The 19,458-nt window shown below is 31.0% G+C and overlaps 3 protein-coding genes across 4 annotated transcripts; 2 read left to right on the forward strand and 1 right to left on the reverse strand.

Annotated features, from left to right (window-relative positions):
- Nucleotides 1–1,285: 1,285 nt before the first annotated feature.
- On the reverse strand, nucleotides 1,286–2,059 carry LOC133039806 (phosphopantothenoylcysteine decarboxylase subunit SIS2-like). The gene has a single exon (XM_061118762.1). The coding sequence runs from the start codon at nucleotides 2,057–2,059 to the stop codon at nucleotides 1,286–1,288; it is 774 nt and encodes a 257-aa protein (XP_060974745.1).
- A 3,548-nt stretch (nucleotides 2,060–5,607) lies between these two features.
- Nucleotides 5,608–6,811, forward strand: LOC115697590 (uncharacterized). Its single transcript, XM_030624667.2, has 4 exons — nucleotides 5,608–5,730; nucleotides 5,851–6,019; nucleotides 6,121–6,353; nucleotides 6,467–6,811. The coding sequence occupies exons 1-4, from the start codon at nucleotides 5,659–5,661 to the stop codon at nucleotides 6,608–6,610; spliced, it is 618 nt and encodes a 205-aa protein (XP_030480527.1). The 5' UTR covers nucleotides 5,608–5,658; the 3' UTR covers nucleotides 6,611–6,811.
- A 6,862-nt stretch (nucleotides 6,812–13,673) lies between these two features.
- On the forward strand, nucleotides 13,674–14,762 carry LOC115696803 (uncharacterized). 2 transcript variants are annotated; one of them, XM_061119069.1, is made up of 3 exons: nucleotides 13,674–13,788; nucleotides 13,891–14,123; nucleotides 14,238–14,762. In XM_061119069.1, the coding sequence occupies exons 1-3, from the start codon at nucleotides 13,677–13,679 to the stop codon at nucleotides 14,379–14,381; spliced, it is 489 nt and encodes a 162-aa protein (XP_060975052.1). In that variant the 5' UTR covers nucleotides 13,674–13,676; the 3' UTR covers nucleotides 14,382–14,762. The 2 variants fall into 2 exon arrangements, with proteins under 2 accessions (XP_060975052.1, XP_060975053.1); XM_061119070.1 differs by having other exon boundaries at nucleotides 13,897–14,123.
- Nucleotides 14,763–19,458: the final 4,696 nt, after the last annotated feature.

The following is a 19,458-nucleotide window of genomic DNA, read 5'->3' on the forward strand; positions in this document are numbered from 1 at the left end:
TTGTTATAGGGCCTAGAAGGTATCGTAAGAGTTAATTACAGCGGAGTTGAGGTAAGGAAAAATAATGATATTTTATACTTGCTTTTTATATGGTTTGAGTATCTAGTATGTTGCTTGAATAAATTGTATTGAAGCTTGTGGAATGTGATAGTTTCGGTGAAATAGTGTTTTATCGATGAATTGTATATGGTTGTTTAATCATGTTCCAGGTACTTGGAAGTGGTTGGAAACCACACATGTATGGTGATGTGGTAAGTGAGGCAGTGTACGTAAGGGTGCACTGGTTATTGGTACTGCGTTCTCTGGTTAAGAACGTAAGACACTCCAGATTTGTATGGAAGCTGGAGTGTGATTGTGAGTGTGAGTGTGTGGTATTTCAGTATTTGTGTGGCTGCCTCTATTTATACTTATGATTAGGTTGTTGTATGTTTGATGTATATGTTTGTGCTATGATGTGTGAATGCTGGTACATAGTATTGTGTTTTTCCTTACTGGGCTTTGCAGCTCACCCCTTATTTACCCCCTATGTGCAGATAAGTAAGCCTGTAAGCTTTCGGTGACAAGTTGAGTCTGGGCAGCATGGGGTGTATCTCGTGTGATCATGTAACTGCGTGTGGTCTTGGCCATCTTCCGCTGAAAGTTTTTTTTTAATTTATTAAACTTATCGAGGATGTTGTCGTTTAAATTTTCTATTACTTTTCCCTAAGTGGTAATACTTTATTTTCAATGGGTACCCATGTTTTGAAAAGTGTTTTTTTTTTTTTTTTTTTTTAAATAAAGGCAACATTAGTATCTTAACGCCAATTTATTTATGGCATCTTATTTTACGTAAGTAAGGGCGTTACAGTTTTTAGAGACCGAAGGTCAACTTAGGGATTTTACTTGTATTTACAGTTCTGTCCTTTGTATGTTGTTTATGTATCAGTGTAAGTGGAGGTTTATATCAACAAATATAATACATAGAATTACACTTTTTGTGGTTTATGTTTTGGCTTAATTTGCTTTTTTGATCTTATTGGATGATTGCCTACCTTTAATTATGTCTCTTGTATTATATTTGATTAAGTGAATTAATATAAGTGTACTTTTCTCAATAAAAAAAACTCAAATTTTGTATTTTTATACAAGAATATTGTGTAACTATTTAAAATGATGATTTTCTTTTCTTCATAATTAAAAATTCTTAATAGTTTAAAAATTATAAGATATATTGTAATTAGTTTAAATAAAAATACACAAAGATGTTTACATAACTTATATAAAACAATTTGTAACTACACAATTATTAAACTATTTCAACTCTACAATTGGGACAAAATTTACTAATTTGTAACCACTCAACAATACATTTTTCATGATATGTGTGAGTGCACGGTAATCTAGTGACTTCCAAACCAACCGAAACTTTTTCCAAACAAATCGAACAAAAGATAAGATCTTCTTTGATCCACACTTTTTCTAGTTTTTCGATCGACTTTTCATCCGCCGCCACAAAATTAATAGGAATATCATCCATGAAATCAATACTAACGTCATCAATCAAATCAACAAGATCATCTGTCTCATATGAATTATCATCACTGTCATCGTCATCGTCATTATCATCATTATCATCATCGTCATCGTAATCGTAATCTTCATCTTCATCATAATTGTTATCGTCATCAGACCATTTGGGTTGAGGTAGTTCGTCAACAAAAACATCAACATCTACTTTTATACTTAAATTATACTCATTATCATCCCATATCTTCTTACAATAATTAATAATTTCATTTGTAATAAAAAAAACTGAATTAGGAAGAAAAACCTCAGCAAACATGTCTTGTAAAATAACTTTGGCTTCAGTACTGTTGAACCTCATCAGTGTCTCGTATGAAAATTGTAAACAATTTGTGAAAAGAACATTGGAATATTCTTCGTGCTCGAGCGGAACACGAAGAAACTTGGCGTATAAGACAACGCTAAACCAACGATTTTCTTCTATTTCTATTGGGATGGGTGCATTATAAGGTACTATATGGTAATAGGGATCACCAATAATTTTTGGAGAAGTCATAATTAAGCACTAACACAAATAATTAATTTGGGAAAAAAAGTGTATGAAAGAAAAAGTTAATTATATCTATATATATAGCTTAATTAAGGCGGTAAATTGTTTTATTTAATTTTATAAAAATATATCATTTTTAAAGATATTTAATTTTATTTTAAAAGCCTAATTGTTTTCCTAGCCTAACAACCCAAATGTCGTACTTATAGTATTAACTAGATGAAAGTTACGTGGCGAGCCACGTAAATATTAGTTTTATTTAAGTTCTAATGGTTTTTGTTTAAGAATTCGATAACTAATTGTAAGTTATTTTTTAAAACGATTTGTTTTATGCCATAATTGTATATATAAACCTATGATTGAAATTGGTCTCGTGTTCTACGATTAGGGTGTTACGATTGAGCATTTGATTTTTGAATCAAAATTGTTTGGGTGGCTAGATCGTGCTACTTTGAAATATGATGGTGTTTTTCATTGTCATGGCATAAACTAATCTTATAAAATTAAATTAAAAGAGTATCTAAATGTTACTTTTTTATATTATTATTTAATCAACTATATCCCCAAAAGAGAGAGAGAAAATGCCTCTTTTATACATCATAATGATTCAAATATACTTATACCATAATCCCAATTACAAAAATTAGGGTGAATGTATCTAACACATTCAGATCTTTTTCTAATTATTCATAGCTGAAAACTAACACTCAGAGTTGAACAGAGATAGCCACTATCATGAGGCAACACTGATGAAAATAGAGAAATACTCAAAACTTCCCAAGGGAAAAAAAGCTCTCAGCTCCGTAAAAGAAAAAGAGAGAATTAATTAAATGTGCATACACACGAAAACATATTACAATGACGGAAAATCAGAGCAAAGGATATAAAAGTTACATGCAGTGTATAACTTAAGAGAACATACAAGAAGTGTAATTGAAGTCTAAGGTTTGTTTATATCTTCATAACCACACATGACTAATCGACTACCTTTATTACCTTTCTTTGCCTTTTCAGAATTAATCTTGCATAATTGTAAAGATCCACAACTCTAATAAATGTTAGAATCAACACTTCCATCTGCCATTTAAAATATAGCTTGTTAAGCTGATGGAATAGAAAAACTCAAATAACAATTCATCATGATTCCAAACATAACTCAATTACAAAGAATAGGATGGTAGCTCAAAGTTCAAAATGTAGAATGTGAATTAAATACAAAACCAACCAGGTATAAGATTATCTTCCTACTGTAAGCAACTAACTAAAATTAAATTTGTGTTCTTCGAATTCAGACCTGTAGAGTATCTTAATTCACATAAAATAAAAGTCTAAATAACAATTAATAAATATTGTAAACAAAAATATACCACACTCAATTATCCTTCTTACAATCATGTAATTAGTGAGATTACATCGCTGAAATTAAAATTATTGAGCATATTCTGGTTAACATAATACAAATTTACTCAAAGCTTCAAGTAAACCCATTTAATTATTTAGAAAGCATGATTTAGTACCCAAAAGCTATAAAGAATTTTTCTCCCAACCAACTGTTCCTTTTTGTCTTCTTTGTTCTTCACCTACTTTTATGGGTTTAGAACTAAATCAGTGAGACATTTCTACAAACATTTAGAGTGAATTAACTATTATATTAAATAAAAGAATTAATTTGATGAATCTAACAAAATTTCAGTGAAAAACACTGTAAATTGAGAGAAAATGAAGTGTACACCGTAAATGTGAGAGAATCTTGGTAGAAGTCCTCTCCAAATCCAATATTTTCGATGAAGAAGATGACATTGCTCTTTACAAATCTGCTTTCTGATATCAAATCACCCAAATGAAATACAAAATTAAAGAAAAAAAAATGAAATTAATGTAGACCCAATAAACAATATATATGAAATTTGAGTACATAAGTTGTACCAGATAAAAAAGATAACAAATAATATAAGGGTCATAGCTACATAAATTACAGAATCTCACAAAAAATTAATTGGTGCATTTAACCTGAAACTTATCAATGTATAGTACACGATTTTGAGATGCAAACAAACTGTGAAACAGTGTATTGATTATATTTTCTTCTCGTCGTTTATCGAACTGTCGAGCCTCCGCAGTTTGTCGCATTGTGGAGCCTAACCCACAACTTCAACTTCTTTCGCAGGTTCGTGCAAAACTGACTAACTCGCGTTAACTATATCGGGCAAGCTTGTCTTCTTCTTTTCTCCAAGACCCAAAAGCCAGCCTGCTCTGGCAATCAACGGGGACGCGCGACTGTAGCTTCTCCGGTTCGATGAATATAGTATCACTCTGTTTGGTTGTATAGAAAAAAGAAAGGATCTTACAGTATATATAAATAAAAATACACTGAGTTCCAAATGCAATTCCCATAAATACAATGCTTTATTAGATATCTATAATGTGTAATGATATTTTATATTCTGGCACAATATAATATTTAAAAACATAGTAATCATACATAGTAAATATATATTCTTTGAAAAGCTGATACTACACTGCTACTGCTGGTGAACACAGTTATTGGAGGAGATTCTGGTTGGAGAGGGCTGAACCGCCATCAACGGTGGCGTAAGATCTAGAGAGGAGAGAGAAGGTGTTAAGATTTGAAGCCCAAAATCGCAGTTCACCAAGAAAAATAAAAATAGAAGAAGAAAATAATCGACTGAAATTTCTATCTTATATTATATATTTTTATTTTTCAAACAGAGAGTTCGGGATTATATTGTTAAAATCCTAAATATCTCCTATTATTAATATTATTTATATTAGTGTTAGTTATTAAATTTGAAGAATTCAATCCATCAATTTAAACGAATGATTTAAAATAATATAAAATTTTTGTTAAAAAAATAATATAAATTAATTAGGAATATTCTGTTAAAGTTAACGGAGGAAACAAAATAATATCGTTAAACCAAGAATTGACGTTAAACCAAGAATTGCCGTTAGATAGACACTTTTAATATATAAAGATATAATTTATTTCCTAATTTATTCATATTATTATTATTATTATCTTATTTTCCTCTCAACTACATATTTAAATTTAAATCTTTTTTTTTGACGTAATTTAAATTTAGGTTCATCAAAGATGATTCTAGATCCCAAAATATTTTAAATTACACCACGTGACTAAAAATTTAGATTATTAAATATAAGTTAAATAATTATATAATATATATATATTTTCAAATTAAGATGATTTATTCCTTAGTGTTATATAATTTCCTTTTTTTTTCTAAAAAAAATCAAATATTGTAGGAGACTCCTTTGACTAAGTAAAAATATTTATATTATTATTATATATTATAATTATATTAGGATTAGGATTATTATTATTTGGGTATATAAAGACACCAAGTACGTACATATTCATTCATTTTCATCTTTTGATCCATCCGCATATAATAATTTAATAAATACGTATTGATTATAAGTACTAAAAGCCATAAGAGTAATTAAATAAGTTTCATCACTAATTATTAATACCACTCATACATATTCACAAATTCAACTCAACTCATATATATATAAATTTATATATATATATATATATATATATATCATAGCTTGAGAAGATCATGGCGATTAATAGAGGACTGAATTTGATCAAGTCTGAGTTGAAAAAACGTCACAAATCATCAATCTCAAAGGTAATAATTAATCTTCTTTAATCATCTTAATTAAATATATTAATTAGGGTACATGTCTGTTTTTTTATGTATTATATATAAATGCATTTTCTAATAGGTTATATATTAATTTCTATATAGGTGGAGAAGCAATCCGGTGCTAAAAAACCTATCCAGAGAAAATCACTGAACAAATCTGAAATGAAAAAATTTACTAACGAGAAATCCCAAATTTCTAAAACGTCAACTCTATATCGTAAATCAATAGTTTCTGCAAAGACTGTAATTCCATCTTCGTCATTTGAAAAAGGTAATTGGTTAATTTAATGTATTTAATTAATATTAATTTATATACATATGTATGTAGAGTTAATGATAAATTATTAACCTATATATTTTTTTTAAATAAAGAAACAGAATGTCATCTCAAGAAAGCTATTCTTGATGCAAAATCTATGCATGCCAACTCAAGTTACCAAGCTACAAAGATTGAAGTCGATGAGAAATTGAAGAAAAGGCCGCGGGAAATATTCGAAAAGACAAGGAGTGAAAAAGAAAAAGAGGAAAGAGAAGAAAGTGAAAAAAGAGCGAACTTACAACGATTAATCAGAGAAAGAAAAGCACATTTGGCTTTAATTGAAAAGGTTAGTTTGCTTGCTTGTTTTTGTATTTGGTATCTTATTAATTCGATTGTGGTATAAAACGTAGTTATTTTGATGATAACCTAACTAATATTGTATTACGATAATTAATACAGGTTGAGGCGCAAGTTGTTCATCCTAATGAGTACTTTCAGTACTTCTTGGAACTTGAAAAGCAATGCGGGAATAAATCGTGCACATATGATGAAAGAAATTTCGATTGGTACATAAAATCTCCTTTTTATTTGGGAAGTGATTGATCGAGAAGTTGGGATTATTTTTTTAAAATAAAGAGGAAGAAGAAAAAGAAAACTCGAATCAAAAGAAGCTAGCTGAGAGACTTAATTAAACTTTGTTTGCATGTAATTAAATATTTTTATTACTTTTTCTTAATGAATCGGATGATATATTTGAATATAATAACTTTAAATTACTTCAAAAAAGTTTTTTAATTCATGATATTTAAAAATGTTATTGCATGTGATAAAGTAATTATTAATTTTATGGTAATATTTGGCAATAATTATACAATTAAAAAAAAAATAGCCATAATTATGTTCATTGTGAATCAATAACTCTCAACTCAGCCTTTTAGAGAGGGATAAAATTATAACTACCAAAATGTTAAAGCAAATAAAAGAAAAAAACTTTGAAACCCTCTCTTTCTCTCGTAAGAAAGCAAAGTATATTTAAAAATGCATTTACAAGAAAAAAAATAAATAAATAAGCAATAAGGCTATTAGAGAAGTAGCTTCGTTTCTCGTCTTATTTGCTCAATCAAGATACTGATATTTTGGTGTCTTAATTAAGCATAGAAAAACCACACTAATCTATCTCGAACTTAGTGATTAAACTTTACTACGATGACAATACAGTAGGGGCCTCGAGGTCCTGTAAAAAAGCCAAACTATAACTAGATACAAGAATGATAAAAATGGTAAATTATTTATTCTTAGTTCAAGCTTAAAAATTGTAATTTTAAAATGAAAAGACTTTAAATCCAAACTACAGGGTAAATTTCAAAGAACAGAGGTGATTAAAGTTATTTTAAATTGATTAGTGAAATTGCTAATGGAAGGATTGATTCAATCAAAATATGCATTCCATATTCATCTACTCAAATTAACTTAAAACTTACTATTACGAAAAGGAAGAAAAAGTATATTTTATTGATCTGAATTGTTAATTGACTACAGAGACAAGATACAACACTATATATAGGTGTGATCCTTTACACAAGAGAAGTGAAAGTTAGTTAAGTCTCTAACTGTATTTAACCGACTCTACTAACACTTAAAATAAGAAAAGGAAAGTTACAATAGTAACTGCAATAACAGAAACTAACAGTAACCAATAATGGAAATAACAGGATTGCAAATCCTAATACCCCCCCCCCCCCCCCCTCAAGGTAGAGCATATATATCATATATGGACATCTTGGATAGATGAGAGTGTTGATGATGGTGGATGATAATGGTTTGGTAAATGTGTCAGCTAGTTGGTGAGTACCCGAGATGGGAATGAGGCGAATGGTTGAGTTTTTGATCTTGTCTCGAACACAGTGGCAGTCTAATTCAATGTGTTTCGTCCTTTCGTGAAAGGTGGGGTTGTTAGCAATATGGATTGCAGACTGATTGTCGCAATAAATGAATGCTGGATGTGGCTGTGGTATTTGAAAGTCGTGAAGAAGGTACTGTAACCAAGTGATTTCGCTTGCTGTAGCAGCCAATGCGTGGTACTCTGCTTCAGCAGAGCTCTTTGAGATTGTAGGCTGCTTCTTTGTTTTCCATGATATGAGATTGTCACCAAGAAAAATACAGTATCCAGTTGTAGAACGTCGAGTAATCGGGCATGATGCCCAGTCAGAATCTGATAACCCCCGAAGGGTTAAGGCTGATGTGGATGAATAAAAAAGACCTTGGCCACGTTTTCCTTTGAGATATCTGAGTAAGTGATGGACAGCTTGTAAGTGAGGCGTCCTTGGTGTTGCCATAAATTGGCTGAGACAATTCACGCCGAAGGAAATATCTGGTCTTGAGAGAGTAAGGTATAGCAATTTCCCAATCAATTGTCGATATTGGGATGGATTATCAAGTAGTTCACCATGTTCATTATAGCTTCAGCTTGGGATCCATAGGGGTTTTAGTAGGTTTGCTGCCTACATAACCTGTGTCATCGAGGAGCTGAAGTGTGTATTGCCTTTGAGATATGAATAGACCTTGTTTGGCACGGGCAATCTCAAAACCGAGAAAATATTTGAGATTACCAGGTGCCTTAAGCTTAAATTTCTGGTGTAGGGTGTCTTGAAGTTGATGGAGAAGAGAAATATTGGGCCCTGTAATGACAATGTTGTCGACGTAGACTAGGAGGGCAATGAAAGTATCTTTGGTGCCTCTTGTGAATAATGTGTAGTCAGCTTGGGACTGCTGGAAGCCTTCCTCGAGTAGTGCATCCGAGAGCTTCTTGTACCACTGTCGAGAAGATTGTTTGAGACCGTAAATAGATTTGTGTAGCTTGCATACTAAATTGGGTTCTGCATTAAGAGAGGAAGGAAGTGTTAGTCCTTTAGGAAGAGTCGTATAGACCTCTTCATTGAGATCACCGTTTAAAAAAGCATTGTCAATATAAAGTTGTAGGATCGGCCATTGTTGAATGGTAGATATTGCAAGGAGAAGTTTCAGTGTAACCATCTTGGCTACGGGGGAGAATGTGTCGAAAAAATCAAGCCCTTCTTGTTGTGTGTACCCTTGTGCGACAAGTCTTGCCTTGAGTCGTTCAACACTCCCATCACTGTTGAATTTTATTTTATATACCCATCGACATTCGATAGCACTTTTGTTTGTTGTGAGAGGCACAACACTCCAAGTTTTGTTGCCAATGAGAGCCTTTAGTTCATGATTCATGGCATGCACCCATTTTTCAAATTGAATAGCTTCTTGGTATGTTTGAGGTTCTCTCATGGTTGCAACTGCAAAAATAAAGGCTTTATATGGATCAGATATATTGGAATATGAAATAAAATTAGAAAGATTGTGTGGAGTGGAAGATTTATCCTGTATTGAGGAATAACACTCGAAATCTCTGAGATAAGAAGGAGGTTTAGTGACACGGGTTGTTTAGGATTTGAATCAGGAGCCTGCGTTTGCATACTGGAAATGGGTCTGGTGTTTGCTGTATCATGTTCACTTGAGATGTTTGAGTTATCTGGGTTATTTGTCGCATCAGGAACAATACTTGTGGTTGAGTCAGGTGTTTCCTGCTCTGAATAAACCTGTTGAGGCATAAAAATAGTGGTGTTGTGTTCTGTGGGATAGTCACAGACAGTAGTGTCGTTAATCACAGTACTAGGTAAGACAACATTAGAAAAAATATCCAAGTTAGAATTGTCATTATTTAGTTTGTGAAAAGGAAAGATGTTTTCATGAAATACCACATATCTAGAAATAAAGAATTGATTTGTATTAAGGTCAAACAACTTATATCCTTTCACTCCGTGAGGATATCCCATGAAGACACATGTTCGAGCACGAGGTGAGAACTTAGTTCTGTGGGCAGTGAGAGTTGAAGCAAATGCAAGGCATCCTATAGTTCTGAGATGTTCGTAGTTCGGTTGCTTATTAAAAAGACACTCAAAAGGTGTTTTATTTTTAAGCAAAGGTGTAGGAGTTCTGTTGATTAAGAAGGTAGCAGCCATGACACATTCACTCCAGAATTTAATGGGAAACTTGGCTTGAAAGTACAATGCTCGAGCCACATTGAGCAAATGTTGATGCTTTCTTTCAGCAACGGCATTTTGCTCAGGTGTCTCGACACATGTAAAGTCATGCATGATCCCATGTTTTGCAAATAACTCTTTGAACTCTAACTCAGGTGCGTTATCAGACCTGAAAGTCTTAAAAATGCAGTGAAATTGAGTTTGAACATAGGATAAAAACTGAGGAATTATGGTATTGACATCAGATTTGTGCTGCATTAAATAAAGCCAAGTAAACCGTGAATGGTCATCAACAAGAGTAAGGAAGTACTTGTGATTAGTGTGTGAAGGTATGTGATAAGGTCCCCACACATCACAGTGTATTAGATCGAAAATATGATTTGCCATATTGTTTTTATTCTGAAAAGGGAGTCTTTTCTGTTTTGCAATAGGACAAATATAGCATGGTTTATTATGCAAAGCAGTAGTGTTACAATGCAGAATTTCTTTAAGAGTATCTAATCTTTTATTTGACAAATGTCCCAATCGAGAGTGCCAAGTCTCAGCAGAGATGGAGAAAACTTGTGTGGAATCTGGTGCATCATCAAGGATGTAAAGCCCATTGATATTGCTACCTTTTCCAATCATCTTCTGGTTGGTTTTTTCCTGAATACAAGAGAAGTCAGAATCGAAAATTACAGATATAGCAGCATGTTGTGTCATATAGCTGGTAGAGACAATATTATACTTAAAATTGGGTGCAAAAAGGACATCAGTGAGAACAATTTTGTTATTTAGAATAACAGTACCACTTTGATGAACATGGAAGCAATCATTATTTGGTAAAATAAGTTTGGTAGCAGGTATCTTACATACATATTGAAAGAGTTTTATGTTAGAACATATGTGTCTCGTAGCTCCAGAGTCCATAATCCAAGAACCATTTAAGGGAGATTGAGAGTTATGGGATAGTATGATACCTGAGTTGCCCGATGAAGTGGATGGTTCAGATATGTTCATACCAGATTGTTGAGAGGCAAGAAGATTAAGCAACTGTTGATATTGTGTTGCAGTCAATTGAGGAAACAAGGCCTGACTTTCTTGCTGATTGTTGCTACTGTTGTCAGTGGTTTCGACTTGATTTGCATTGGCTTCCTTGGGTTTATTCTTGTTAAAACCAGGAGGATACCCATGAATTTTGTAACATCTCTCGATGGTATGTCCCAAAACGTTGCAATGAGTACAAAATGGTCTGTTCTTCTTTGGGGATTGATTCTTTGAGGTTTGATTATCAGTTTTCTGCCCAGCATTTTTGTTTCCTTGAAAAGCATATGCCATAGCAGGGTTCGGGTTGCTGGTGCTAGATTGAGTACCCCTTTGGTGTTCTTCTTATGTGACAAGATGAAACACACGGCTTACTTCTGGTAGGGGATCCATAAGAAGAATACTACCACGAACTTGAGAATAGGAATCAGAAAGACCCATTAGAAAAGACATAATATGTTCCATGTGGTAATGATCTTGGAGTCTTTTTACTCCACCACAGGTGCATCCGTTGCAGGTGCAAGAAGGCCTGAAATTTGTTAATTCTTCCCATATAGTTTTAAGCTTAGTAAAATACATGCTAATAGATTGATTATCCTGTTTAAGGTTCATGAGATCTTTTCTAAGATTGTATATATGGGGGCCATTTCTCTGGTGGAACCTAATTTTAAGGTCATTCCAAATGGCATAGGCAGATTCATCATAAAGTATGCCAGATGAAATTTCCTTGGATACAGAATTCAAAATCCAAGAAATAACAATATTATTATTTCTTATCCAAGCATTGTAAAGAGTTAGATCAGAAGGTGAAGGTTTAGTGATTGAACCGTCCAAGAAACCGATTTTGTTTTTGACAGAAATGGCAAGTTGCATTCCCCTGCTCCAAGCTACGTAGTTATCTTGTCCCGTGAGTGGCTGAGAAACCAGTGTGTGCCCTGGATTGTCTCCATGATGAAGAAAGTACGGATTTGTAGGATCTTCAAGAGGACTTCTTGAATTCAAAATCTGCAGAGAAGAATTCTGGGTTTCTTCAATGGTGGTTTGTACCATGGCTTCATCTTGAGTGCCCTGGTTTGGTTGATTGTTTGTAGACATTGCAGGAAATCAATCGAAGAGGAGACGATTGAATTCTTGCAAGAAAGGAAGGAAGATTGCAGCGGAATAAGGCACAGCTTCGTCGGAGAAGATAGGTAACACGACTAGCTGGAAGAAGAGGATCGGACAGGAAAGCTTATCTTTCCTGCTCTGATACCATATTACGAAAAGGAAGAAAAAGTATTTTATTGATCTGAATTGTTAATTGACTACAGAGACAAGATACAACACTATATATAGGTGTGATCCTTTACACAAGACAAGTGAAAGTTAGTTAAGTCACTAACTGTATTTAACCGACTCTACTGACACTCAAAATAAGAAAACGAAAGTTACAGTAGTAACTGCAATAACAGAAACTAACAGTAACCAATAATGGAAATAATAGGATTGCAAATCCTAATACTTACTCCCAAAAAACACATTATTAATGAAATGGTTGAAAAAGAATTCATGGCCAATTTGAATCTGAGAAAACACTCAAATTTGTCAACAAAATTCAAATTCCTTCAGTTTAATTACAAATTAAGAACTAACCCATAATAAAAGATTAATTAATTACAAACCCTAAACAGAATAATATTAATCCTCACAAGAACAACTACAAGTGACATGTCATCATTCATTAACTCTTCACAATCTTCTCCATCATCGGAGATCTCAGTTTCCACCATGAATATGTTAACAGTAATCGATCATAATAATTATTATTATTAATATTTTGTAAAGTAATATTATCTTATTTTCCTTTTAACTATTATTTATTTGATTTTTTTTTTTATACGTAATAATTTTAGGTTCATCAAAGATGATTCTAGATCCCAAAATATTTTAAATTAATTAAACATAAGTTAAATAATATATAATAATATCTTTTTAAAAAAAAATTAAGATGATCTATTCCTTAGTTCAAAAATATTTATATTTTTTCACAATAATAAATAGGGTTAAGATTATTATTATTATTATTATTATTATTATTATTATTATTATTATTATTATTATTATTATTATTATTATTATTATTATTATTATTATATTAGGTTTAGGATTATTATGATTTGACTATATAAAGATACCAAGTACGTCCACATTCACAATAAAATTACGTAATATATAAGTCCTAAAAGCTATAAGAGTAATTAATAAATAAGTTTCATCATCACTAATTATTAATACCACTCATACATATTCATAAACTCATTCAATTATTCATATATCATAGCTTGAGAAGATCATGGCGATTAATAGAGGACTGAATTTGATCAAGTCTGAGTTCAAAAAACGTCACAAATCATCAATCTCAAAGGTAATTAATAATTAATCTTCTTTAATCATCTTAATTAAATATATTAATTAGGGTACATGTCTGTTTTTTTATGTATTATATATAAATGCATTTTCTAATAGTTTATATATTAATTTCTATATAGGTGGAGAAACAATCCGGTACTAAAAAACCTATTCAGAGAAAATCACTGAACAAATCTGAAATGAAAAGATTTACTAACGAGAAATCCCAAATTTCTGAAACGTCAACTCTTTATCATAAATCGATAGTTTCTGCTAGTGAGGCTGTAATTCCATCTTCGTCATTTGGAAAAGGTAATTTGTTAATTTAATTTATTTAATTAATATTAATTTATGTATATATGTAGAGTTAATGATAAATTATTAACCTATATGTTTTTTTTAAAAAAAATAAAGAAACAGAATGTCATCTCAAGAAAGCTATTCTTGATGCAAAATATATGCATGCCAGCTCAAGTTACCAAGCTACAAAGATCGAAGTAGATGAGAAATTGAAGAAAAGGTCACGGGAAATATTTGAAAAGACAAGGCATGAAAAAGAAAAAGAGGAAAGAGAAGAAAGCAAAAAAAGAGCAAACTTACAACGATTAATCAGAGAAAGAAAAGCTCATTTAGCTGTAATTGAAAAGGTTAATTTGCTTGCTTGTTTTTTGTATTTAGTATCTTATTAATTTGATTGTGGTATAAAAGGTAGTTGTTTTGATGATAAACTAACTAAAATTGTATTATGATAATTAACACAGGTTGAAGCGCAAGTTGTTCATCCTAATGAGTACTTTCAGTATTTCTTGGAACTTGAAAAGCAATGCGGGAATAAGTCGTGCACATATGATGAAAGAAATGCCGATTGGTACATCACTTCTTCTTATTATTTGGGAAGTTATTGATCAAGAAGTTTGATTATTTTTAAAAATAAGGAGAAAGAAAAAGAAGAAGAAAACTTAAATTTAAAGAAGCTAGCTAAGAGATCTAATTAAACTTTGTTTGCATGTAATTAAATATTAGTACTTTTTTTAATTTATCGGATGATAGATTGAAATTATTTGAATATAATAACTTTAAATTACTTCAAAGAAAGTTTTTAATTCATAATATTTAAAAATGTTATTGTATGTTATGTAGGAATTATTAATTTTATGGTAAAATTTGACAATAATGATACAATTAAAAAAATGTGACCATGACTATGTTGATTGTGAATTAATAACTCTCAACTCAACTTTTTATGACAGTTAAAATTATAACTACCAAAATGTTAAAGCAAATAAAAGACAAGAACTTTAAAGCCCTCTCTCTCTCTCTCTCTCTCGTAAGGAAGCAAATGATATTTAAAAATGCATTTACAAGAAACAAAAAAAATTAGCAATAGAGCTATTATATAGAGAAGTAGCTTCATTTCGTCTTCTTTGCTCAATCAAGATACTGATATTTTGGTGTCTTAAGGGTAAAGAAACCACATTATTCTATCTCGAACTTAGTGCTTAAACTTTACTACGATGACAATACTGTAGGAGCCTCGAGGTCATGTAAAAAACCCAAAAAATAACTCGATACAAGAATGATAAAAATATTAAAATTATAATTTATTCTTAGTTCAAGCTTAAAAATTAGTGTTTTTTCTCTTAAAAGTTAATAGTTTCCGAAATGGTTAACTGTGTTTTAGACAGGAAGAGATGAAGTTTTCTCAATATTATTTATTAGGCTATTTAAGATTTTTATCTCCAAACTATGACATATGTATTATTATACCCTTCAATTTTTTAGTCTGTTACAAATGATCCGTGAACTATTCACCCGTGAACTATTCACAATATTATAAATTAGACAATCTGTCAATTTTTATCACACTTGACAAATAAAATGATGACATAAATGTTTAATCATTGTCACATCAATGTCACGTGTATAATTTAACATTAAAAAATAAGAATTATATATTTTTAAAAAATCATTAAATTAAAAATTGATTAATTATTAAGAAAATTATATAAAACTAAATTTAAAAGATAAATTAATTTTTTCAAATTTATTACACACATGGCATTGACATGACAACTCGCTTAGCAACTATATCATCATTTTATTTACTACATGTGATAAAACTTGACAGAAAAACTAATAATTTACAACATTGTGAATAGTTCAGGGTTTTAATGGACTAAAAAGTTTAAGAAGCACAATAATACATAAATTTATAATTCGGAGACAAAAATCGTAAGTAATCTATATATTACTTATTAATGAATAGTTTCATACAAGAAATTGTGAAAGGTTAAATTAGAATAAACATTATTAAAAACCTTAGATTTCGTAAAAAGTTTTGACTAATAATCCATATATTTTGTTAGTGATTATAATCATTCTCCTGAAGAGTTACGAACGACAAGCCTTTGATTAGATAAAAATGTGTTGAACGTTAATATTAACGCTCAACAAGTACAAGTTTCCCGAGTAGTAAATTGCTCAGGAAGCATCATGCTTTTTTATTTTATGCCATTATGTAATGGTGTAATTTAATATTTTAAGATAAAATCCTACATTGTCAAATATTTGTAGTCATTTTCATCGTTAATTTATTACTCTTTATTTTAATATAATTATATATTAATTTATATTTAATTATGTTTAAACGTATAATAATTTAATCAAAATTTTAGAATTGAACTTTGAAGGCCTAAAAAATACAATAACTAATTAATTAAGGTATAGACCCTCGAGAAAAGCAATAAAACATGTATACACACATATGATATATAATTGTAATTGCACACAAAATACATATCTATATTACACTGATAATTAAGTATATATACTAGATTTATTAGTTATGTATATTATATAGTGAGAGAACTAGAACTAGAACTAGAGCTTGATCTGAGTGAGTTGAATATCAATGGCGAAACCCTTATTGTCATGTTGCTTCCAATAGTCAGCCTGGGGATTAATCCCTTCGATCGAACTCGGAAATCTCAACCCTAAGATGCTCCCAGTGCTTCTGTCGATCAATATGTTGTACCGCTCATCCCTTTCCCTCACCAGCTAGATCTGCCTTCACTATCCTAGGACTCACCGCCTGAGGCGACATCATTAGTACGTCAGTGCACCGTACCCATTGGAAGTGGATCACCTAACACAAATCAAAAGAAAAAAAAAATCAAAAACAGTCTATTTTATGCGTATAAAATGAAAACAGTCTATTTTTGATTATTTCAATTTTTAAAACATTTATAAAATTAACATATATGCATTAAAATTCAAAATTTTCTAGTAATTTTACAATATAAATATTTAAATTTAATTTTTTAATTACAAATAAATATTTAATAATAATACTTAAATTATATTTATGAAACTTCTATAAGTACTTAACTAACTGTTAAATGTATTTTGCATCCTTTGTGTCGGTTATAAATTGGCGCAATATATGATTGAAAAACTGTATCATAACCCTGAACTATCCCAGTTGCCCTTTTTCTTCGAAACCTCTTTTTCTCTCTTGTTGTCGGACTTACTCCACCCCTTTGTTGCTGCCTAATAAGTGCTATCTCTCTATTTCTTTTTTAATCTCGCTTTATCTCTCGATCTCTTCTATCTCTATTTTGATTGTTTTTCTATTTTTTCAAATGTTTAGTCCCTCAATTCAGTGAAACGCAATCATCGTCCCTCAAACCTAAAAATGTCTAGTTTGGTGTTTAAACAAATCTTCATATATTATAGATATGATATTGTTGTGTTTATTTTTTCTTTATGGGATAGATCTAATATTGAATTTGAGTTTTATTTTAGATCTTGCTTGGGGTTTTTTGGGCTAGATTTGATTTTTTTTGGGTTGCAGCGTTACATAACAGACGCGAATAAGTAAATATCAAATTTTACATGCACAAAACCTTATGTGTCTTTTCATATAAAATACTATTTGCATATACGGTCGATCATTATGTTAGTTTTGTCAACGGTCGTAAATTTCTTATATTAAAAAATGACAAAATTAGGTTTCTATAGTAATGCATATTCCAACGTGTTATATTACTATTAATATCAGGTCACGTATAATTTGATGTAATAATTCTTATGAAATATCGCTAACTAATCGCAAGTGGCCACTTCTAGGTAATGTTTGGCACCTCTAGTGTAATGATGTTTCACTTTCCATAATTGATGAACTATTATATTAAAAAATGACAAAATTAGGTTTCTATAGTAATGCATATTCCAACGTGTTATATTACTATTAATATCAGGTCACGTTTAATTTGATGTAATAATTTTTATGAAATATCGCTAACTAATCGCAAGTGGCCACTTTTAGGTAATGTTTGGCACCTCTAGTGTAATGATGTTTCACTTTCCATAATAGATGAACTATTATTAGTAACCATATTTTCCTCCATCAAAATGAAGGCTTCATCAGCGGTCTTAATTAGTATATAGAGCACCCCAACATCATCAACTATTGTTCTTAAGATTGGAACATTTAACTCTTTGATAGAAAATTTAAACTTGCATTCAATTTTTATTACCGTGTTGTGGGCAATAATGTAATAAGTCCTTAAATAACCTTTCTCTCTCAAGCATCATAGAGTGGTTCTTGCTCAAAGGGTAATAATTTCCCAATATCACTATATAACTGAGCTCACTTGAAAAGAGAAAAAAAAACTTAATCAAGAACTTTTTTGCCATCTCATGCTGTAATTTATAATTGTTCCATACCTACCAAGGTTGCAAACAACTTCTAGCTCGATCCCTCAAAAAAAAAAAAAAAAAAAACGAGAAGAAAAGCAATTTAATAACACCATCACTAATGCCATTCATCTTTATTGTGGCTTTTGGTTGTGATTTAAATATATATATATATATATATAGATATATATATTTGTAATCAAATTATAAAAATCTTGTTTCTCATTTTCTTTGGAGAACTGTTCTTAATATTGTAGGAAATTTAAGATAGGAATTTACTATCTTGGCCCTACACCAACAAAACAAACAAATCAATTTTAAGGTCAATTTCGACCTTTCACTGTTCAAAGACTTTTCAAAGTCTGAACACCCAAAACGACTTCGTTTTGTGCTTGAACAAAACCCCAAGACTCGAGAATCTTCTCAGTCACTTTCTCTCTTTCTCTGATTTCTCTTCGAAACCCTAGCAGAGAGTTTCTCTCTGAGAAACTCAAAGCCTAACCCTAGAAACCCAGAAATCCCAAACACAAACCCAGCAACAAGATCAGATCTACAATGATTTGATCTAAACACCCTTACACACACAAAGCCAGAAAGTTTTAAGTTAGAAAACACCAGATTTTGCCGAAGTTCACCAATAAATTGGCTACGTCTCCGTTTGAGCTGCTCCTCAAAGATGAGAGCTCGATTTCCACTATATCTTGCAGTTCAACAGTACATCAATGGAGATTCCAAGTCACAGGTAATTTTTCTGACTGGTAATCTCTTTTATTACAAGTATATTTGTGTTTAATCCCTCTTTCTCTCACTATCTAACTCTCTGTTGTTTCTTTTGTGCATGTACGAGCTTCAATCTCTGGTTCTTCAAGTATTCAAAGCCCTGGATCTTGAAGAACACTCTCAACCTTGTAGATCTGGGCTTAGATTGCAGGTATATATAGATCTAGGGTTTCTATTTTAGCTTCTGCATGTGTTAGTTAGGTAGTTACAGAAATTAGTTAGGTGTGGATTTAACCAAATCCATTCTAACTAATTTCTGTTAGGGTTTTTAGAGACCGAAGGTCAACTTAAGGATTTTACTTGTATTTACAGTTCTGTTCTTTGTATGTTGTTTATGTATCAGTGTAAGTGGAGGTTTATATCAACAAATATAATACATAGAATTACACTTTTTGTGGTTTATGTTTTGGCTTAATTTGCTTTTTTGATCTTATTGGATGATTGCCTACCTTTAATTATGTCTCTTGTATTATATTTGATTAAGTGAATTAATATAAGTGTACT

The sequence above is a fragment of the Cannabis sativa genome, chromosome 7 (assembly GCF_029168945.1).
Source record: "Cannabis sativa cultivar Pink pepper isolate KNU-18-1 chromosome 7, ASM2916894v1, whole genome shotgun sequence".
In the NCBI taxonomy this organism is placed as follows: domain Eukaryota; kingdom Viridiplantae; phylum Streptophyta; class Magnoliopsida; order Rosales; family Cannabaceae; genus Cannabis; species Cannabis sativa.